The sequence below is a fragment of the Lotus japonicus genome, chromosome 5 (assembly GCF_012489685.1).
Source record: "Lotus japonicus ecotype B-129 chromosome 5, LjGifu_v1.2".
NCBI lineage: Eukaryota > Viridiplantae > Streptophyta > Magnoliopsida > Fabales > Fabaceae > Lotus > Lotus japonicus.
The window spans coordinates 50,244,621-50,269,174 of NC_080045.1; the positions used below are offsets into that span (position 1 = coordinate 50,244,621).

Sequence of the window (24,554 nt, forward strand, 5' to 3'; positions counted from 1 at the left end):
CAGTGGTGTTCCACATGATCGGCAAGGAGACTCAGAAGATTGTGATGACTGATGCAAACTGTGATTTGCTCCACACCTGAGGATCCATCACCAATGTCCTTGCCAAGGCATACGGTAGGAGTGAGTTGTAGATTAACTAAGACACAATATAAGGTGTTCTATTTTCTATTTCTTCTGTCATTTTCATGGTAATGGGAAAATTGTTTTTGATAATTGAAATGAAACTTGTCAACAATGACAGTTCTAGTGGTTCATAGGAAAAATGATGTGACTTGGGCATGGTTTCTAAAGCTTTTTGTTCTTCTCAATGTATGATTCTGAAGCCTGATGCATTCACTATTACTCAGGAAGGTTTTCAACACATGTTGCTTTATTGCCAAGGTATGTCACTATTAATCAAAAATCTCAGATGTGGTTTGTTTATTCACTTATATTCACATTACTTATTCCCACCCCCTATAGCTGTATATGGTTTCTTAGACATGAATGTTTAGTGGTGTGTAGTGTCTACTGAAGTTTGGTCTTTGTCAAATATTTTCGTTAAATTATGTTTAATTTTCTTAATAGTGACCGATGACAGTCTGTCATGCTGTAGAATTGAATTGATTAAATTATGTTATGTTCACAATTTTAGTGACTAAGTTTTAATCAAGAAGACCCAATTCTCAATCGTAGAAAACAAGTGAGCATACCCTCTTTCATTCCTCTCCTGCCCTTCAACAATAGATCCCCTCAACCGCATTCAAACAAGTGAGCATACCCGCTTTTTCATCTGTGTTGACCCATTCCCCAACTTTTCTTCTTTCGCAAATCACAGGATAGTAACAATAGTGAGATCCTATCAAAATGTTAAAATTATACTTAAACATATACACCAATTCATCACATTCACAAAACTAAAAGTTAAACACAATAAAAGATAAACAAAGTGTCTAACTAGACGACTAATCTAGAATTTTGAATTCTAGATAGCCTAGTATGTCCTACAAGCCTGAATATGGATAATCATCATCTAGTTGATCATCATTATCAATGGCATCCACATCTTAAAATTAAGCAGATTTTTCTATATAAGCATATAAGAACTTATATGCATATAAAAATTCTTAGTTATCAATTTATAAATATAAAATGATTTTAAAATATTTTATAATATATATACTCAGAAAATATTTATTATTTGCTTCAAATTGTAAGTTAAAATAGTTATTTATTTCAAAATAAAAAATTAAACTAATTATAAGTTATTCAGACCATTATGTGACTTATTGTTTTTGGAAAGATATTGCCTAACTTGTGGCTTATCTTGTAGCCGGCCCATTATCATGACAACAACGCTGGCCTTTTTTATGAACTTTGTAAAGCATATCATTTTTAAGCCCATTTAACTCCCCAAACCCTAATCCCTTCCTTTATTTAGTTCCATTTCGTCACCAACAACGCACGTTCACAGCGCCTCAACTCTTCTTCTTCCGTTACCAGATCTGACTCCTTTCATTTTTCTTATGGTGCTTCACAAAAACATAGGTCATGGATACGATGACAGCTTCCGGCAATAACCATAGTTTCTATCAAAGGTTTTTGGGTCAAATCTACAGGTACGATGCAATAGTCCTTGAAAATTAGGGTTTTTATTTGATTCAACTAAATCGCAATCAACCTAGATCGATATTTTGATTTGATTTTGTGATTTTGATCTGATTCAAGTATGATTTAGAGGTAATTGTGAAATAGCTTTCGATTAAATCGCCCAGCTATGGTGAATCTTAGTGCTTCAAATCTCAATTCTGACTACCATGGATCAAATGCAAGTTTTGTTCAAATCTTGTTAATGACAATCATGACGATTTATTGATGACTTTTTTTTTCAAATATTGTGCAGAAGTAAATAAACCAAGAGACATTGTTACGGTGGGTGCAAACACAACTCAATATGTGCAGGACAAGAGGTCATCAACAAGTTGACAACTCTATCTCATATAAGATGGTGTCTTATGGGTTTCAGAATGCTTATTGTAATTGAACTTTACTGGGACCTGTTCTTTAAGAAGTGCACAGCCCCATTGTTGATGCCACTAATCATTGTGCAGTGGCCGCAAACAATAAACATGACTTTCCAAATGAAATATTTAACCCTTCTATTGTACACAAGAAATTTTTTCCACCGATGACGGTTAAGCAAATATTGCATGTACTGGTATGGATGAGCTTTCTCAAATCTTTGGTTCTCGTGGTGGAAGCAATCTGCAATAGGACCTTTGCTGAGAGTATGCATTCTGGAACTCAATCTAATTTCATATTCCTTTGAGTTGTTGTTGTCTCTGGGATCATAATTTTTTTTATTTTTATTTGCTAATAAGGTAGTAAGAGTATCAAATGCAATTTTTGTCCAGATCTTGTTAATTCAGAATCGTAGTTGTTTATTGATGATTTTAATTTCTACATATTGTGCAGGAGTATATAAACAAGAGACATTGTTACAACATGTGCAAATTCAACTCAATATGTGCATGGCAATAAGCAGTAACAAGTTGACAACTCTATCTCCTATAAGACAATGCCTTCTGAATTTATGAATGCTTGCTGTAATGAAACTTTCTCGTAACCTGTTTTTCAAGAAGTGTACAACCCTATTGGTAATGTCACATATCATTGTGCATTGGCTGCAAACAATAAACATGACTTTCCAAATGGAGTACTAAACCATTCTATTGTAAACAACCAAGTTTTTCCACTTGATGACCGAGTAGCAAGTATTGCATATACTGGTATGGATGAGCTTTCACAAATCTTTGGTTCTCATGGTAGAAGCAATCTGCAATACGACCTTTGTTGAGGGTATGCACACTTGAACTCAATCTAATTACAAATTCTTTTGAGTTATTGTTGTCTCTAGGATCATAATTTTTGGGGTCTGGCTCCTTTAATGTCTTTAGAGTGAACTGTTTCACTCTTGAAAGTCTTCCCACACATATCATCAATTACATTGATCTTTATCTCACTAATGTTCATAGAATCAAGCATGATATTTTTAAAGTGTTCCACTATGCAATCTGACACCCTAATTCCGTGTTGTCTACATTATCATAGTTTTTGAGTCTCACTCCGACTCCTCTGACTTATGACCAGCTTCTAAGTCTTTAGAGTGAATTATTTCACTCTTGAAAGTGTGCTGAAACGAATCATCAATCACATTGTTCATCAACCAATGTCCATGACACCTGCTATCTCTCTTGAACTCTTGGTATGTTCTTCAAATTATAAAGAGAATTATTAGTTCTAACATTGCCCAACCATAGAATTAGTTCATGAAAAAGGAAGCACATTGCTCTGCAAGAGTTTTGGCATTTACAAGTATATTTGGTTGTAGTTTCAACTGAACCTATCATTTTTTTTTAATATTTGAATTTAGATGATCCATTTTTATACCAATTGGTTGTGGTTTCATTTCAAGATGAGAGAGCTTGTTTGTTAAATTATGGTTTTAAACTATTTCATATTGCAACTCTCTTTGTTTATGTGACATTTAAATTTAAGTTTTAACTTTCTGATAACTTTGTTTTCTCTCTTATAAGTTATGATACTTTTTTTGACGGGAAATAAGTTTTGATATATATCAAGAACATTGATGTGGTTGATTTTTGTTATTTATTTCTAATGGAGTATAGTGCATGCAGAATGAATAGTGTCGCAAGATGTCTGCCAAGGGTTCTAATCTTGGGAGTATGTGCATACAAATACCAAGAAGTTCTTCATTTTTTTTCTCGAACCTTCCCAAACGGGAAGTTTGGATTTGAGCCAACAATATGTAAGAAGTCAAGTAGGATTCTCCATATATTGAGGTAAGCATCCTAGTTTGAGATATTTGTATCATTTCGATGGAACTAAGATGTATGTGACCTTAACTTGAACTTGCATAGCTTTTATCCCTATAAGGGTATAAAGATGTTGAAGCAAAATGTCTGCCAAGGGTTCTAATCTTGGGAGTACCGCATACAAACACCAAGAAATTTTTCATTTTTTGTCCTAACTTTTCCTAAACGGGAAAGTTTTGATTTAAGGGACAATATGTAAGATGTTAAGTAGGATTCTCCACAGATTGAGGTAAACATCCTAGTATGTGATATAAAGATTCTGAAATTGTTTAACTGACCTTAACCTGAACTTGTTTAACTTTTATCCTTGTAAAGATATAAAGATTCTGAAATTAATACTTTTGGCATTTACTTTTAACATAAGATTGTCATGGGATTGAGACTAACTAAACTTAACTTCAAATCTCCAATTTTATGTTCGAGTGTTCATCCCGACAAAGCTACTTAAACTGATATTGCAGATATTCTTGGATTGGAGCTACTTAAACTTGCTGCTTCAAAGGTATTTTTTTAAATTCAACTCATTGTTACATTGTGTTTTTTTTTAATGTTTAATCTTGAACTGGAGCTTAAAAACAAATATCTTCCTTTTGTGTTTATATATGCAGATTCAGGAAGTTTTAACATGGAACCAAATAAATTTGAGATTACGGTAAAATCAATTTACCCAGTAATAGGAATCACGCAAAATATTGTTAATGCACAAATATATGTTTCCTTTTTCATGAATTAGTTCTATGTTGTGGGCAATGTTAGAACTACTGATTGTTTTTATCTGATTTGCAGAACATACCAAAAGAGTTCAAGAGTAAATATACCACGTGTCATGGACATTGGTTTATAAACAATGTGATTGATGATACGTTGCAGCAGACTTCCATGAGTGAAAAAATTTACGCCAAAGGCTTAGGAGGTAGTCATATGTAAGGGGAGTCAAACCCCAAAAACCATGATAATCTAGACAACAACAACTTGTAGAAAAGTGTTCTCTCCAAAGATCCAATTGCTGCAGATGTAGAGGACATAAGTGGTAGAACTGGAGTGACAGATTTTGCATATTGAGATAAAGAACAGTTTGATCGATAATATGTTTGGGAAGACTTTCAAAAGGCATTAGAGGGGTCACACCAAAAAAACCATGATCACACAGACAACAACAACTCAAAGAAATTTGTAATTAGATTGAGTTCAAGTGTGCATACCCTCAACAAAGGTCGTATTGCAGATTGCTTCTACCGTGAGAACCAAAGATTTGTGAAAGCTCATCCATACCAGTATATGCAATACTTGCTACTCGGTCATCAAGTGGGAAAACTTGGTTGTTTACAGTAGAATGGTGTAGTGTTCCATTTGGAAATGTTTATTGTTTGCAGCCAATGCACAATGATATGTGACATTATCAATAGGGTTGTACAGTTCTTGAAAAACAGGTTACGGAAAAGTCCCATTATAGCAAGCATTCATAAATTCAGAAGACACTTCCTTATAGGAGATGGGGCTGTCAACTTGTTACTGCTTCTTGTCATGCACATATTGAGTTGAATTTGCACATCTTGTAAAAATGTCTCTTGTTTATATACTCCTGCACAATATGTAGAAATTAAAATCATCAATAAACAACTACGATTCTGAATTAACAAGATCTGGACAAAAATTGCATTTAATCCTCTTACCACCTTATTAGCAAATAAAAATCTCTCGTGTTCAGAAAACAAACCTTTGAAGCAACATTTTTAAGTAGCTCCAATCCATGAGTAGTTGCAATATCAAATGACCCTCATAATGAACACTCAAATGTAAAATTGCATATATAAAGTAAAGTTTAGTTAGTCTCAATCCCGTGATACTCTTTCTATATTTGAGTGTTATTGCGTTCTCACGATATTCACATCTATATGTTCAAACTTCTTAAAATGTTTTTCAACATTATGTTGTGGAATAGTTTTATATCATTTTTTTTTTTGAAATGAAATAGTTTTATATTATCACCCTTAGTTTTGATTTTAAAACCCAACATTTCACTTGCTTCACTCGTGTCTTTCATATCAAATATGGATGCAAGAAACATCTAGGGTTATTATTGGCTTATAAAAGAAACCATTTAATGATTCATTATTAGCTTATAAAAAAACATTTTAATGATCTATTCGAACTAAAGTCATCTCTAAGCTAAACCATTTAATGGTCAAATCTTTCATGCTATTGCTTTTGCTCTTATTTTAAGCTATATACATATCAAACGAGTTTCGCTTTAGTTGAGTAATGTAATTTTCTTCTTCTAAATTATCATTTAGAAAAATTATTTTTCCATCTATTTAATGAATAACAAGCTTATAATTTGAAGCTAATGTTACTAAGTGTCACTAACCAAAAAAATTTCTTCCTAATTGGATAGAATTAGAAATGTTTCTCTAACTTCAAAGCATAAAGTAAAAATAATTGAAATGAAACATATCAAAATATAACACGTGCGTACATGCATATTGCTCAGAACATTCATTTCTCCCAAGCTATGTACAAAATGAGAGCATTTCAAAATATTCAACTTCCTTTTATATGACAGCAAAATACTTCTAAATCGACTTTTAATAAACTTCAGCACTTCAGTGTCGGTTCCCGTGATGATCCATAATAATATCTACCAATGTCTAATAAAAATGAAATAAAAGGGGTTGAGTCTATGAACTCAGTGAGGGTATCCCAATAAACACATAATCATACCAAGGGGCTGAGAACCAAGTTTAGGGGGCTGAGCGCCCTGTTTGTGAAAGCACTACATATAGGTTGGTTTTAGGTGAAAGGAAGGAAATCAGAGACAGAGGGTATGAAATAGAAAGGAAAAAACAAAGGAGAACAACCAGAGCTCGACCCAAGGAGAAAAGGAAGGATTTTTTAGTCTAGTTGATCGTCCGTTGAGCTGGAGACACGCCGAGGACGCCGCCGATCATCGTCTTCTTCGTTTTTCTTTGTAAGCTTTAGAGCATTCATGAAAATGGATAGTTAAGTTCCTTTTGTTGGGATTGGTTGTAGCATTTTGACCTTTATGCACTCACTTTGATCTTTATATATATATATATATATATATATATATATATATATATATATATATATATATATATGAAAATGGATAGTTAAGTTCCTTTTGTTGGGATTGGTTGTAGCATTTTGACCTTTATGCACTCACTTTGATCTTTATATATATATATATATATATATATATATATATATATATATATATATATATATATATCAATCAGTGTTTCTACGATGGTTTCAATGATTTACCTTGTGTTTAATGTGCTTGTTTTAGCTTGATCCCCTAAGATATGATTTTGGATTTGATAGTATAGTGAAAACTAGCCATTTGAATTTGATCTAGGTTATTATCACCTAATGAATCTATGATCTAGAGATAGAATTAGATCATTAGTCAAACTACATCCATCCTTCATGCTTCTTGCTAACTAATCAATCAAGAGATTGAGGGTTTAATATAGTAGGACGATAATCTTCGCACAGAGAGACCGTGTAGTGAGAAAACATATGATGTGATGGAATCAATCATAGCACAAGGTTTATGTGTGAAGTATTAGAGTGCTTAAAGTCAATCGGTGAATTCTAATTCCAACAATTGTCTCATCTTCATTTCAATCCTCTTTTATATCGTTTTGTTTAACTTACATGTTCTTTTGGTTACCAAAACAATCAATCATTTTGAAACTCTCATTACTTACGTGATTTAGCTCAAGAACGACATTGTATTTCCAATTCCTTGTGGATACGATATAACCCTTTGTTGTAATACAATTGAATCTTGAAAGGTATTCAAGAGTACGTGTGGTAAAAACCTTTCAACAATGGGATACTGAAGCAACACTCAAAAAAAATCTGTGACGGTCAATTTTTGCATATGACGGAGGATTCAACTGTTCTAAATTACGTGAATGAAAATTCGGGGAATCATCGTAATTTCTTCTGCCATTTGGTATAAAACGACGATTTACATGGAACTGCCATATTATAATTACATTAAATAATGTTTAAATTAGTAAACAAGACGGTTTAAAACGCCACGATATAGTATTCAAATATCTTTTCACCGTAATGTTTGGTATGTGGTTGCGGTTTCAAGCACCTTTACGACACTTCAAGCTAAGCTAAGTTATCTATATAGCAGCGGTTTCAACCGCTACCATATAATATTTTTCTTAACTTATGTGAATTATGGTGGTAACCGCCATTTTAAAGTTAATAATTAAAATGTCCAAATTTTTGGGGAAAAAATTATTAATTTTCTATCTTCGTAAAGAATTATATCAATTATTTTGTAATTGTATCAATTTATACCATTACTTTAGGAAATTAGTTTCAAAATTCAAAATTAATTATGAGACAAAAATATTATTTTTAATTAACTATAACATAAACATGTTTCTATATTTTCCGTTGTACCAAAAAAATAAATAAACATGTTTCTAAGAATAGTATGGAAAAAATGAAGGGTCAAGTAAGGAGTTGATGAGAGGGTGACATGTGTCAGGAGTTGCCCATTGTTAGGTTCAAAATTAGCTTATAGTATATGATATGATATGATTTTAGAAAATTGTTTTCAAAATTCAAAATTAATTAAGAGACAAAATTATTATATTTGATTAAATATGACATAAATAGGGTTCTAAGAATAGTATGAAAAAAAATGAAGGGTCAAGTAAGGAGTTGATGAGAGGGTGACATGTGTCAGGGGTGCCCATTGTTGGGTTCGAAATTAGTTTATACTTTTTATAGTATATGATATGATAATAGATAGATTGATCAAAGGAAAGTGAAGAACATCACAAAGTAATAGTAATGCTACTAAGCTCACAAAACACATACAGAACAAAACATGAGATTATTATATTATTATTTACGCAATTTGGTACAGTACAAGGATCCCTTGCTCACTTCTAAACATGCTAATAAACACAGGAAGCAAGCTACTCTGCTTATACTAGCTGCCTTTACTAATAGAAACTTCAACAAAATTTTGTACACTTTCTTGTAGTTTATTATGCCTGTACATGTATGTAAAGCAATGGATCTTACATTGTTGATCGAGATTTCTTTTTCTTTCCAATGTGAGGTTGAGATTTTTCTCATTACTTTTCATACTTTGAAAGACTCAAATCCTTTAATATATACACATAGATTTCAAGGATCAGAAAGTTCTCTGTTTGCTTTTCACAACAGCAGCTCTATCCCGAGATTCTCGACGCTTCTTCAGATTCCTGTAAATTTGAAATGAATATCAAGGAATAAATATCGATTATGCACAATTTAACAAAAAATTGAAGCCCATTTGGATACAGATAAAAAAGCACTTATTGGAGCTTCTCTAGTAAAAAGTGCACTGAATAAGCTTCATAAGTGTTCTATGGTCTGCATCCAAACGGACTATAAATCTCATCGAATGGAAAAGTGACATACATGCAACATGGGATGCGACATTCTGAGACTTCACATGTCTTCGAGTGAGCATCTAGTAACATCAATGCCTTGTAACAAGGTCGACAGCGCCCCGAAGCACGAGTAATGCACTCTCTGGCATGAGATAACAGAATTTTCATTTTAAGACAGTATGTATAAGGGCATGGCTGTGTTTCGTTTGAGTTATTGCATTGAGATGCATGCTGCAGAACTTCTAGCAGTTTCTTCACCTGCGTGGGAGCGAGTGTTGATTTCTTCTTTGGCTCTCCATTCCCAGCTGAAACAGATAGTGATGTTGAAGTTTGACTCAAATTGTGTTCTTGGCCTGTTGATTTCAGCTTTGACTCTTCCTTCCCTGAGACAGATAGTGATTTTGAATGAGTTTGACTCAACTTCTGTTCATGGCATGTCGATTTCAGCTTTGACTCTTCATTCCCTGAGGTAGATAGTGATGTTGAATGAGTTTGACTCAACTCCTGTGCATGGCATTCAGCACCTCTCTCCTTGCATGCAGAGAACTCAGGACAACACTCACATCTACAGCTATGTTGGAATTCGTTGCGTTCACCGCCGCAAATGCTACATATTGAGGAATACTTTAGGTGATAGAGGATCATCATTGAGGAGTGCTTCGCGCGGCGGAGGGTGTCAAACTGTAGCTGATTCTTCTGGCAGAAGCTCAGGAAGTTATGCCTATTCTCGAATAATTGATTGTCAAGGATGATATCATTCTGTTTAGTATCTAAAGGGACATCTTCCACGAGGACCTAAAAAAGCGCACAAGATTCAAATATGTTATTGTTATGTTGCTTCATTCTGCTTGAAATCACTGAAGATTAGAAAATAGTATGAAGTTGGCATCAAGTTTAGGTAGTTTACCTGACAGAGTGTATGTTTCTCGCCACTAGTTGAAGTGTGTGAGTCAGCAGTATGGCATCTGAAACATTCAAATGAAAAAGGTAATTACAAAATCGCTTTTAAAGAATCAACATTTCTGCAAGACTGTTTAAAGTAAGCAAAACCAACATAAGCATAACCAAAATATGTGCTTTTCAAGTTATAATACCTTTCACACTCTTGAAATTTCTTGCATTCAGTGCAAAACCACCGCTTCCCAGAAACTATCACTTCCTGGCAGTGCACGCATGAATGCTGAAGGTGAACTATGATGAAGTCTTCCTTGTATGGCAGAATTTCTTTGCCCAGCTAACAGTTACAGGGTGGTAAAAAGAAAAGGAAGAAAGATCAGATAACACCCAAAAAACATAAAGAATCAATTTAAATGACTTAAAAACTAAAGGTGTGCGTGCGTATCTTTGTTTGAGGAACTCATGAAAAATTATAAACTGACATTATCCAATTAACTACATACTTACAAAACTGAGTGGAATAGTTTCCAATGAGTACTCAAATAGAACTTTTATTTCATAATGAATGAAAATTTAACTTTACCTCTTCAAATTTAACATTTGATGGTTCAAGGACCAAATAATAGCCTAACTTTGGTCCTCGTAAACCGTGAAAAACCAAACTATAGTAAAAACTACATCTATCCTAAAAGTTATTCACAATCTCATTTAATAACCATTTCAAACTCATAAGGTAGATCAGTCATATAACATGATGAACTTGAAGCTTCCTAATCAGATTCAACTATGAAGAGCTAATATAACAAATTAAATGAATGAAAAGTAGACATACCCTCTGCATCACTAGAATGTCTTTGGCAGTGTCTATTGAAGGGTTAACATGCCCCAAGGCCTTTAAAGCTCTTTTGTTTTTCACAAGTTTCTTCAATGTCTTTTCATACCCACTGTCTTTATCAATGTCGCCGGCTAGACCCATAGCACGACTAGACCAGTAGTCTCCATCAAAGTATGGCAAACGGGAAGCTGTCACCTTGGAGTCCCATTTCCCAGTAGGAACAAAGAAATGATCATATATGTTACTTAAACCAAGAACAATATTTTCTTCAGCAGCCTTCCTTAGCATTGAAAGATACCTGGATAAATTGAACAAACAATATGAATACTCGTTTGTTACGTGCTAGTGGTAACTTTCATAGCAAGAATAATGATAAAAAAGAAGCAACATACTCTATAACATGATACTACACAAGCACATGAAAATTCAACAAACAAACACATATGGAAGAAGGAAAGGAAGACAAACCAGTGCCGTAGTTTATCATTCTTCGGGGTCTTCTGAGTGTCAGGATGGCAATATAGTATGTAATCTTCCCCCTTTGTAGGAGGACAGGCCCATATATAGCATGTTGTGAAACCTCGCTTCTTGCAAAAATCAAGGTATCCAATCTGATAATTGAAAAAGGTAACAAAAAAATGAATAAAACGAGTGGATGGAGTTCATCGTGTTAGTTTAATTGACTTAGTACATGAACCCTAGGTGAAATGTGATCTAACAAAAACACGGAAAAACTAATTAGCAACAGAATTTATATTCAATTACCAATATCTCATGGTAAACGAGGGTGCGAAGAGCTTCTCCCCTTATAGTCTCTCTTTCAGGCCTAAAATACTTGACAGAATCAAGATATGAAATATATACACAACGCTTATTGGGATTGCCACATTCTGAGCCAAACTCCTGGACATACATTGCAAAAAGGCAAACATCTGCTCCGTCAATCTGCTGAAACAGAAGAATAACCTGAAATGGAAGAAATTGCTGTCACTTCTGCATTATACCGACAAAATGGAGTATTTAATTCATCAATTAACTTCTGAACTTACTTTTGATGTATAAGGGAACTCAGCAGGGTAATTTTTCTCCGGAAAGATGTTTAGAAACTGCTTCTTCACTTCCAATTGTTTGTCAGCAGATAACACTACTTTAACAGAAAGACTGTCTGCTGGTAAAACCTAGTAAATGGGAGTGATACATGGCAAATCAGAAAATATGAATTTGTGTACCAATATCTAGTTTTGAAAAAAATAAATAATATATAGGAAAAAGCAAGTAATTATGTCTTGTGTGTCAAAATACCTAAATTGCAACCTTTAATTCTGGCTGAAGCATAAATACTTTAATAAAAACTTGTTTCTTAGAATCCGAGTTCTTTAAGATAGAGTAGTAGTTTGCTACAGTTTCCAATTTACTTGCTTGCATATAAATAATAAAATTTTAAGAGATATAAGTTTATGTACAAAAAGGATAACGCTAAATTATGAATATTCAACAATTTTAACTGATCAATTTTCTCCATCTCACCTCATCAAGATTCTTAGTCCCTTCGACTTTTTCCCTGCCTACTCTCTCTTGCATGAGACGCTTAAAAAGTCTTTTCTCTATGTGGTCACCAAGCATGGTTCTTGGCAAGTCCTTGGCACCGAAAATAGCTGTCCTTGGTGAGGATATATGAATTCCTTCGTTAATTTCCTTCAAGCGGCATATAGGACATATATAGTCAGCACAGATGACCAGATCTCTCATTCCGTTAAAGAGTGCGCATATTTGATGTTGCCATCTTTCGCATTTTTTACATTCAACCCACTACAAGGAAAAACAGTTATAAAGAGTAAGTTTATAGTTCTCCATATGCAACTGAAATTACTACAGAGAGATTGAAACTTACCCCTTCTACAAGTACTTCATCATTTGTCTTTCTATCAAGAAGTTCCTTCGGAACAGATATTGCGTTGTATGTGATGTGCTCACCTCGAGACTTCTTATAACACACGGTGCAAAAGAAATTTTGTGAATCAGATTCTTCAGCTTTTTTATGGTAGTAGTCTGTGTTTAGCTTGATCGGCTTACTGCAACATGAGCAATATATTGGCACTGGTGCAAAATAGAGCTTTTGCATTGCACATAATTGGCATGTATTAGCATCAATTCCCGCTTCTTCCGCAGGCATACTCTGTTAAAAGAAGCATTAACTTGTTATGCTCAGAAAATTCAAAAGCAGTCTCATAAAATTTAGAAATTCAATTATTAAATGTATAATAAACCCATCAAGTGTCACCACAGTTGCTCACAGACATCATTAAATTGAATAATGAAAAATGCTGGTAGTAAGGATCAAACTCTTGATTACTTGATCAAAGAGGCAATCATAACATGTCAAGTCCCAACTAACAACTATCTAAAAATCATAAGTGTCAGGTAGAGGGACACAAACATTTTTGTATCTTTAATATGTCCCTCATACAAGAGCCTTCTGGAATTGAAGCATGGACAAACAATGTACAGGCCAACTTAACATATGTTGAAATTTAAACTCGCTATGAGCCCGCTTGGATGCGGTTAAAGAGCAGTTGTTGAAGCTTATTTAGTATTTCTTCTTGTAGATAAGCTGCAATAACTGCTCTTAACTCTATATCCAAACGGAGTATATGCAACCTTAATAATTATAAGGAAGAGAAGAAATCAAAAAAGACAAAAGAAGTTCAATATAAATTGCAGAAACATAACCAACGTACATACAATCCCTATAGAGCTTAACATACATGCATGTAAATTATCATAAAAACAAATGTATATATGACATCAATGGTTAAAGGAAGCATAAAGAAAAATTTAGGTGAAAATAGTATAAATCTTGAAATTTCATAATTATACAGAGAAAAAACTGATTTGGATAGGCTGCACATCAGTATAAAATATGTTCCGAAATGCTTAAATCCTTGTTCAGATTCTTTTCAGTAATAACTTTGTGCAGTTTTCGTATCAAGTTGAAAAAAGCAGATAATGAAATAAATAATAATATTCTTAAGATATAAGATAGTGTACTAACCTGGACAGGCTGCTTTCTCAGACTTCTAATGTGTTCTCTGATTTGATTACTTGTGAAAAAATCAGTTAAGGAAACAATATTAGCTGTCATTTTTGAGAACTTGGTTTCCTTCTTTTCATCAACTTTTTCCTCACTGACTTTATTTTCAGCATTTATCCGAGCCAGGTTGAATCCAATTCTTCCACTTATGTCCTCTACATCTGCAGCAATATAAACATCGCTGAGGGAACGCATACTGGGACTCAAACTAATTTCAGTATCCTTCGAGTTATTGCTGTTTGCGGGAACAAGGTTTTCGGGATCTGAGTCCTCTACATCTGCAGCAATATAAACATCGCTGAGGGAACGCATACTGGAACTCAAAATAACTTTAGTCTCCTTCGAGTTATTGCTGTTGGCAGGAACATGGTTTTCGGGGTCCGAGTCCTCTGATATATGATCATCCTCTAAGCCTTTAGAGTGAACTGTTGTACTCTTGAAAGTCTTCCCAAACGTATCGTCAATGCTCATAGAATCAAGAATGGGGTCTGGCTCCTCCATTACAGCTTCTAAGACTTTATAATGAATTGTATCACTCTTGAAAGTTTGCGGAAGCATTTCATCAATCACATGGTTCACCGTCTCACTGATTGGCATAGAATCATGTCTGGGATTTTCCGATTGTTCCGAAACTCCAGTTTTGCCATGTATGTCCTCTATATCGGTAGCAATAGGATCACTCCAGAGAGTATGCATACTAGAATTCAATCTATTGTCAGTTTCCATTAAGTTACTGCTATCTCTTGGATCATGGCTTCTGAGGTCTGACTCCTCTAATATTTGACCACATATGCTCATAGAATCATGCCGTGGATATGCAAAACGTTCCACATGGCAATTTGCAACATCAGAATAGATAGAAGAAATGGAATTTTCTCGCTGTTGCTGCAATTCTGGAAGTGCTTCTTCAAAAGAATAAGGTTGAGACGTCTTGGGAGTCCATTGATCAGAGATTGCATCATTAATGGAAGAGACATCAAAATCAGACATCATTTTTAGTATTTTGTCAGGTCGTAGCATGCCTCCAGAGTCATAGCATGAATCTAGCCAGGGTCGCTTCAGTGTTTTCTTCCCTGACATTTGCCCGCAATTTTCATTCCGATCTAGAAAGCGTGAACAAGTCTGGAAAGTAGTAGATTTACCACAAAGCTCATTTGGCTGGATAAATTGTTCGAAACTTTGTTGTAAATGCATCAGCTGGGGTTGACATTGCCTTATATCTCCAAGGATTGAGTTAGAGTTCCAGCCAGGAAAAAGATTGGAAACTTGAGAATTTACCCTTGAGACATGTTGAGAGAACATGAAATTTGAAGATTCAGATTGGAGGGATATCCCCATTGCAGCAGTATGGAAATCCCAAGGCTCATTTTTCTGGACACTTCCCCAACAGTTTCCATTATAGTAAAGATCCATCTCCACTGCCAAAGTAGTCAATCAAATTGGTAAACATTACATCATTGAAAATAAATATAATTCTAACATAAAGGGATGCCAAAACCAGTAAAAAAAAAACTCTCTGCATAATCAAAACCAAAAGTGCATTTATTCAATATTGAAACATAGGAAGTAATCACAAAAGTGCATTTATACAATATTGGGGTTTGTATCATGTATCTTATAAGTTATAACTTATAACAATGCATAAAAAAGAATCCATTCACGAGATTTTCCGATTCAAGATTCGAATAAGGATTCGTATCTTGATTCATAAACCTTACTAGGCATTAATTTTGACAATGATGGAAGCAATGACAGAACATCCTAGTATTTGATTTCAGACAACAACCTAGCCATTGATGAACTACTAGTTTAATGAAGTACTACTATTTCACTGTTCCAAATGACCCTAACATTTGAAATAAAACATAGATTCTTTAAAATTTCTGGGCATCGGTCATTAACGTTAAATGCCCCCTTTATCAAGAAAGACTCACATTCAATAATTCAAACAAGAAGAATTCAAGAATTTGATAGAAAGATTGAACACTTGTTACCATTGACTGAACCAATCATCGAACAATGCAAAGAGTTAATTAATTAATCACAAACCCTAAGCTGAAAGCGTTGATGAAATTGAAAATTAGGATTAGGGTTTCGGAAAAAAAAAGTTACAGAGAGAAAGAGAAGTGAATAGAAACCTGGAAAAGTTAATGCTTTTTGGCGGCAAATCCTTTTTCGCTGTGACGGTTGTTTCTGTCTCTCTCTTACCCTAAATGATGATGCTTATATTACACTTTCATCCTTTTTAATTTCAAAACTTACACATTCCTCTGTAAAAGAAGATTAAATTACATTTTCCTATTTTCTTATTTTAAAACTTACACTCCTTCTTCGGAGAGATAAATACATTATATTTTATTTCAAATAAATCTTTTAACTAACTATGAATGACTCTCTTAAAAAATTTAAATATTCTTTAGGTGAACCCTAAACCTTTTAAATATTTATTTTATGGATTTTTGAACATTATAAAAAATATTTATTTCATCTTCAAAATGTCTTATAATTAATATTGAGAAATTAAAACTATATAATAATGATGATACAATCGTAAATAGAAAAAATAAATACAACGTTTTTGAAAAATTGAAAATCCAATCCAATCTAATAAAAATTGATCGATGAAGTGAAATCAGAGAAGCTCTAATCCTAGCCGGGAACATGCAAAAAGATTCTCCCATGTTTGAGTCAGATTGCCAGCCTCTCATCAGCTTGATCAAGGACCATAGAACCAATTGGGACATTGATAATATCCTGAAGGACATCCAATACCTCAGTCGGGCCTTCATGCGTTGCACCTTCCGTTGGATTCCGAGGTTAGCTAACAAGGAGGCTCACGATTTAGTTGCGACTTGCATGCACGGAGGATGAGGGAGGAAGAAGCAGCGAACCGATAGATTATTCCTAGGACTCTTTTGCTAGTCTGTCTAGCTTTTTTTGGTAACCTAGGAACCAGACCTTGTGCTTCTCTTCCCCAGCTACTTGCTAGTTTCTTTATTGCTCATCCCTCACTAGCGTTAAGAGTAGCTTTGGGTTGTTTAGCCTTCTTTCATTGTCTGTTTGTATCTTTTGGGCCTAAGGGCCCTTTACAATGAAACAACTTCAATTGACAAAAAAACAAAAAGTGACAAAATCGAAGTGATTGGATGGAATGAATTTTCTCCTTAAAACCGAACCAATCCCAGCCACAAAACTTTCAAAGTTAAAAAGTAAAAGGAAGAATATATATTTTTTAAAATACATTTAAAACAATTTTCATTTTGAAAAAAAGGATATTTTATTGATAACTGTTCTTCATGTGAACAACACCCACATGCATATAAGGAACACCTTAAAACCCCAACCCAAGCTCTTAAACCCATAGTATATGTCTCATTAAGACCTTACTAGGAAAACCTCATTTGGAATAAAAGTCTAGTGAAGGAAAAATAGTACAACATACCCTAAGGAGCCTTTAAGTTACAGCGTTCAGCCCCCTACATCCATTCGAGAAAAAGAAATATTAGAAACAAACAGAATCAGTTTACAAGCCAAAATTCCTTTCCAATAAACCAACAATCCCTTCTCCCATTCACCACAGCCGCTTGACCCACACACCACTTCTAGCCTTCCATCATAAAACAACTCGAAGAAGCTATTTCCCTTAACAAATAAAATGAGTTAACTGAATACTCTATCTCCCCTTCAACTTCCACACCCATTTATCTGGTTTATTTTCCAGCGCTGTTCTCAGCACATCCAACAGCTCAGCTATCCACCGCGCCTCTCTCCCCTAGGATTCCTCTGTCACCTAAACTCCTAATGACGCACACCATTACTCCAGTAGCCCATATTCTTCACATGTTCCATCTTTTGGTTTGATAAATTGTACAGTCTTTGGAATCATAATTCCAAGGGACCATTTCCTACCCAATTCTCTCCCCAAAACTGTGTATCATTGCCCTCCAATACAGTTTTTTGGATCGCAACATCAAACCAGTTCCATCCCTCCATAACACATGTTGAATTAATGCCCTTCCACCAAGGAGAACTGCTTTGCTCAACACACTTAGCTTTTATCACCCTACTCCTGAGGCAATCAGGTTCATTCAAGAACCACCACTTCCGCTTCCCAAGCAAGGCCATATTGAAGACATGCTAATCCTTTATGCATAGCACGCCATGTTCCTTTGATTTACAAACCGTTCCCCATTTCACCCAGGAACTTTTATTTTCATTCCCAACACCTCCCCACAAGAAATTACGCATTATGCGTATACAAATTTTGAGAAGTCCATCCGGAATTTTAAAGAATGAAAGATAAAATGATGGTATTGAAGATTGAACACTTTGGATGAGACATATACGACCTCAAAAAGAAATAGGTTTATGTTTCCAAGCCGAGAGTTTCCCTCTTAATTTAGCAATGACTGGCTCCCACAATGCTGAAGAATTTAGTCTCCCACCCACTGGAATACCTAGATAAATGAAGGGAACATCGATCAGTTTACAGAGCAATACTGAGGCATACCTTCGAAGATTCCTTTCCACCGCTACACCGGAAAGTTTGCTCTTATGGAAATCGACTTTGAGGTCTGAAATCACCTCAAAACACACTTCAATACTGATACGTTTTGGCCTGCTGCATTTCCAACAAAAATGGTGTCGTCTGCGAACTGAAACATTGATATCATTAGCTCATGATTTCCCCCAAATGTGAATTTCTCAAATTTTCCTGTGTTTACATCTCTGCTTAATAGGCCATTCAAGTCTTCCGCCACGATCAGAAACAAAAACGGAGCGAGAAGGTCACCTTGACGCAACCCCTTGCCTATTCTGAACTCTTCACAAGGGCTCTCGTTTACTAATACAGACACCGATGTAGATTCAACACAATTCATAATCCAATGGATCCATTTATCGCTAAACTTCAACCTTCTCATCATATATGATAAAAACTCCCAACTTACTGAATCGTAGGATTTTTCGTAATCAACTTTGAAGATTACTTCTTCTTTTTTGCTGCATTGATGACCTCATTAATCATAACCACGTTGTCCAACATGTTACGCCCTCCTAAAAATGCAAACTGATTCTCATAGATAACCTTAGGCAGGACCTTCTTTATTCTTATTTCCACACTACAAAAAAAAACGTTATTTAGCGGGGTTTTTTTTTGCCTTTAGTGGGGGTTTTCAACCCCCGCGAGTTACTTAGCGGGGGTTTTGAAAAATCCCGAAGTTACACTCCCCACAAATCATTAACGGGGTTTTTCAGCAAACCCTAGTACATGCATATAAATTTAGCTGGGGTTTTAAACCTCCCTTATCTGCAAGCATTTTTTAACGGGAGTTTTCAACCTCCCTTAAATGCAAGAGATTATTTACACTGTTTCTATGTCATTAGGGACCTCTAGCATGTCTAGATAACTTATCATCCCTCATGAAAATTGAAACATAGAATGGTCTAGAAGTCTACTTACTTACTTCTAGGAAAAGTCTGCAAGCTTCATGATAGACAACCAACTTAACTAATTGGTGATAGTAATAATACTCAAAATCAACTAAATGTGCAAAAGTACAGAACCTCAGTAAGAGAGCATTTCTTTGTTATACTACCATGTGCAAACCAAGTTCATCTAAGTTAACCAATAAATACCTACATATATTGACAGAATAGACTAGAGTTAGATAAATACTTTGCTGAGAGTTTCTTCCAAAATACAGCAGCAGCAGTTTGAATACTTCATTTCGTTTCCTCTTTCGATCCATCTAGCTTAAGCATATCTCCATTCATTCACGACCCCTAGATACATGAAAAAGAAATATTGAATGAGTTATTAACCCATTAATTAATTCTTCAGAAACTGATATGTGAAAACTAGTTGTAAAAACCATACTTGGAAAACCAGTGACTTCACCGGTGTTTGCGGCATATCCCACTAAGATCGTTGGTCTGTTGTATCAAGGAAAGTAGTAGGTCGTTGAACTTATCGGCTAACATCTCAAAGTCTTTCATCTCCATCTCCTTAACCTTCATGAGCCCCTCATCCAATTCCTTCCAAGATGAATTAGATAGTGAGATAGTAAATATATAGAGAGAGAGAGAGAGAGAGAGAGAGAGAGAAGTTTAGAGTGAACTGAATGAACTCTTCTCTTGAATTAACACTGTGATTTACAACATATATAAAGTTTTCAACAGTAGCTAACCATCTAACTGCCTCTAACAAATTGATAACTCAGCATAACAAAAATTTATGGTGATGTCATCATTCAGTTACATAGAAATCCATACACACTAGACTAAGACATTAGTATAAGGTAAGATTTTATAATTTGCTGATGAAAAGTGTCTATCTCATTTTTTAACTAGGCACATGAGCAATACTTTCAGGGCATCTATAATCTGAAAAATTAGTAAGAGTTCATTTTAAACTTATTTTTTAATTTATCGATTTGAACTAAAAACAGTTTTTAAATTGCAGAACACTTTTATAAATGACATGTAGTACTTTGGTCAGAGTTAGGAACTTAGGATGTGGAATAGAAGACTGGCAATTGCAAACTGGAACAAAGTGAAGTAGCACCTGAAAACAGGATACACAGTATCCATATAGGCTGGTTCATTACTGGAAGAGAATATACTAATACCAGACAATCTTCCATTCGTCTCCTCATCCTGGCTGTGTTCATCCAACTTATTTGTTAACAAGTCCAAGCAGTCACACATACTATCACAAAGCAATGAGAACTGAGAGAATATTAGGAAAAGAAGCCAAATCATATATACTCTAACATCTAAAAGCTACTATCAAAGCATAGGCATGTAATGGATTCTTCAAAAAAATATGTGCTGATTTGTTTGTCATTTTTTAGGCAAGTATGAGGATAAAGTTAAATTTGTCCCACTAAGCTTAAAGTGGTTCCATCATCAGGAATCTCATTATAATAGTGTATATTGCATAGTTGTTACATGGAAAATGCAAAGTGATATCATCCATGTAACAGGTTTATGAAATTTATGCTCTAGGTTTTATGAAGGTAATGAAGTTAACCTGACTCGCAGCCTCAGTTTCACATTTTTTACTAATAATTGCATGTCAAGGGTTAAGTGTACATAACCTGAATCCAAGTAAGCAACATTAAAACATTTTTTACTAATGCTATAAAAGAAACTACGGAATCATGGAAATTCATGTATGGTGCCATATGCACTGGTGGTCACAACGATAAGCTATTGGCTTTGAAAGACAAATCAACTCAATGAAATTTAAGTAGAAACTATATCATGAAGAAACAATGGATGTACCCAAGCTTCCAATAGACAAAGTCATAGCTTAGAACCTGTTTATCCACCATGTGGAAGTTTCAGTACTCATTATTTTTTGAGTAATAGTATTAATAGGATATGTCAGATTTCATCAAAGCTAACATGTTAACTCACAAGTCTAATATTTCAGCTATTTAAGATTTGACAATCATTCAAGCGACAAATCGACATAGCATATTCAGATTTTCATGTTCCATTACGAGTGACAAAAACCATCAAATCGACATAGCATAAAGGAAAGTTAGATTGTTCAAACCCGGAGTCCCATTTCAATCCAGCTTCTCAGCGTTCTCGGAACACCATCAGCAAGCATCATACTGACTTGATTCGCATCAAAAAACTCAACGGAGACATGAAGGGAAAGAGAGAAAACCAGTCAGGAATTTTGTCGAACAGTTTATAGGCATTAAAACTTCAATGGTAATATGCTTATAAATTCAGGCAATCAATTAACCGAACAGTGTGTATGCCTCAGAAACCAGGATAAAAATACCAAGAAAATTAGGTATCTACTCCCAACGCAAACTAAAAATTCCATAGATAGTATCAAACAATTTTCAAATGATTCGAAACTGTTACAACAGCAACAGCGAAGGTTGCAGAGAGAATCGAAAACGCATGCAGCGAAACCAAATCAGAGAACAGAAAATGCTGAAATTGAAGGAACGATTGACGAAGAAAGAGGGTTGAAGAAGAATGAACCAACCTTTGAGCAGCGAAGCCATGAAACAGTTGAGCAGTGAATCGAACTCAATCGCTCTTCAAGAACTGATTCTGCGCTCGAAAACAAAAATCCGTGAGAGAAGAGAGAGAACGATCGGTGAGAGAAGAGAGTGGAGAAACAACGATCGGTTGCTAGATCTAGGGTTTCATGGTGAGAGTTGCAGAGAGATGAGAGGTGTGAGTCGTGAGAGAGGTAATTAGGAAAGGGATCTGAAATAAACGAGGGAAAATTAGAAAAAATCCGCGAGTTAATTACGGGGTTTAGTAAAACCCCCCTTAACTTTAAAAAGTTAACGACATTTGCGGGGGTTTCGGAAACCCCCGTTAAAAACCCCCCGCTAAATGACAGTTTTTTTGTAGTGCCAGCACTTTGGATACAACCTTGTACACACATCCGATGAGTGAAATGGGCCTAGAATCATTCAAAGCCAAAGGGAAGCTAACCTTTGGAATCAAGGCGATAAATGATGCATTGCTACCCTTGGTCCAACACCCTCTTCTCCATAAATCCTCCATCACTTTATGAAAGTCGTCTTTGAGCAAGTCTCATAACTTCTGAATGAATTTAAAATTAAATCCATCAGGTCTTGAACTCTTATCACCCCCGCACTCCCATACTGCCTCCTTATTTCCTCCACCCCAAACTGCCTCGTCAAAAACTCATTATCTGAGTCGTTTAGTGCTCCAAAGGGGACCCCATCCAGATTTAATCCCACCCCTGATTTGCGGTAAACCTCTGGTCAAAGTACTTCTTAACTTCACTTTTCACCTTTTGCGGATCCTCCTCCCATGTGCCATCAATCATCAAGCCCACAATAGAGTTTGTGCATCTTCACCAATTTATTAGCGAATGGAAGTATTTTGTGTTCTGATCCCTATCCTTCAACCATTGCGATCTTGACTTTTGGTAAAACATTGATTCATGGAGATTTAGAACTGTCCAAAACCCGCCAAGTAGCACCTTTCGTTCATTTCCCTCCTCCATGGACAACCATTCTTCTTCTTTAATTCCTTCTTATCCAATTCGTTCATCTTATGTACCACATCATTCCTTCTGCTTCTCAAGTCCCCAAACACATCTTTATTACAATCCTTCAACTTCACTTTTAGGTTCTTCAATTTTTCCTTGAGTACATAGGCTCCCGAACCTCTAATCTGATTTTCTTCCCAAGCTTTCTCCACGAACCCCACTAACCTTGGGTCCTTGAGCCAGCAATTCATCACACATAATGGTTTAGGTCCCCAGTCAAGAAATTTGTTCCGCAACAGTAATGGGCAATGGTCTGATATGTCTCTATTGAGACCCAATTGTGTACAGTTATGCGAGTTTGCTAGCCAACCCAGAGATATGATGAATCTGTCTATCCTACTTTGTGCTTGGCCATTTGGTTGATACCACGTAAATTTCTTTCCTGCCAGGTAACAAGATGTAAGTACATCAATTATGACCGTGTAATTTAATCATGAATATATAAGATTAAAAATTATTAATAATTAAGTAATCATTTAAAAATGTCATATGACTTCTTAAAAAGCTAAATGACTTAATATTTTGATCTTAACCATTCAATATTAGATTAAATGTGATGAGTTATTCTTAACATTCTTGTACAAGGAGACAATATAATTCCCATATCATACATCCTCATGTGTATGACATAAGACTCTCTAAAACGTTGATGCATGCTTTTATGGCTCTGAATGAGCTAGCAAAGGGAATAATGCTCTTACGAGTTGTCCTAATCAGCATGAGCATCTACCATACATTAATCCAAAATATAAATGACTAACGCCCAGTTATATTTTGAAGGACGTGTTGTCTTGAATTGTAAGATTCTTTTATTCTCAACTCCGTTAAATATGGGAAAAATCTATGGGCGTTGCACTGAATGACTAATTATATGTTGCAATATCTGCATGGGAATATTACCTTCTATACAATTGGGTCACATTGTCTAACAATTGTCATAGATGGTGTGTAAAGAGGAGATTATCAGAATATATTTTTCCTTTGCATCCAAAACTATACTTTTCAATTCCGACAAATAGTTGGTTTAAGTGCTACATGCTTGAAATTTTTCTTAAACACTATTTTAAGTTTGAGTTTTTAAGATCGGCCGGAAGAGTTAGCTTTACCAAAATATAGATATTTCTATTGAAATATGATTGTCTCTCATGAATAATATATTTGGGTTAGACAAAACAAATCTTTGCTTTTTCTTGTTTTGAGCTCATCCATATCGCACGAGACTTGTTATTCTCATGTCTTCATCAACGATCTAGATACCATTCCTGTCTGAAAGGTTGTAACATCACTTGGTTTAGTTGATGCTATAAGTATAAATAAATATCCATACATATATAAAACCGAATTTATACTCTTTTTC

The 24,554-nt window shown here is 34.9% G+C and overlaps 2 protein-coding genes across 2 annotated transcripts; both read right to left on the bottom strand.

Moving 5' to 3' along the window:
- Positions 1-8,768: 8,768 nt before the first annotated feature.
- Positions 8,769-13,218, bottom strand: LOC130719719 (histone acetyltransferase HAC1-like). The gene is made up of 10 exons (XM_057570331.1): positions 12,937-13,218; positions 12,573-12,854; positions 12,095-12,223; positions 11,811-12,011; positions 11,514-11,656; positions 11,043-11,343; positions 10,408-10,547; positions 10,221-10,278; positions 9,342-10,108; positions 8,769-9,142 (listed from the first exon to the last, which is right to left on the bottom strand). The coding sequence occupies exons 1-10, from the start codon at positions 13,216-13,218 to the stop codon at positions 9,073-9,075; spliced, it is 2,373 nt and encodes a 790-aa protein (XP_057426314.1). The 3' UTR covers positions 8,769-9,072.
- Positions 13,219-13,347: 129 nt separating this feature from the next.
- Positions 13,348-15,549, bottom strand: LOC130719720 (uncharacterized). The gene is made up of 2 exons (XM_057570332.1): positions 14,098-15,549; positions 13,348-13,446 (listed from the first exon to the last, which is right to left on the bottom strand). Exons 1-2 carry the CDS (start codon positions 15,547-15,549, stop codon positions 13,348-13,350), a joined length of 1,551 nt encoding a protein of 516 aa, XP_057426315.1.
- Positions 15,550-24,554: the final 9,005 nt, after the last annotated feature.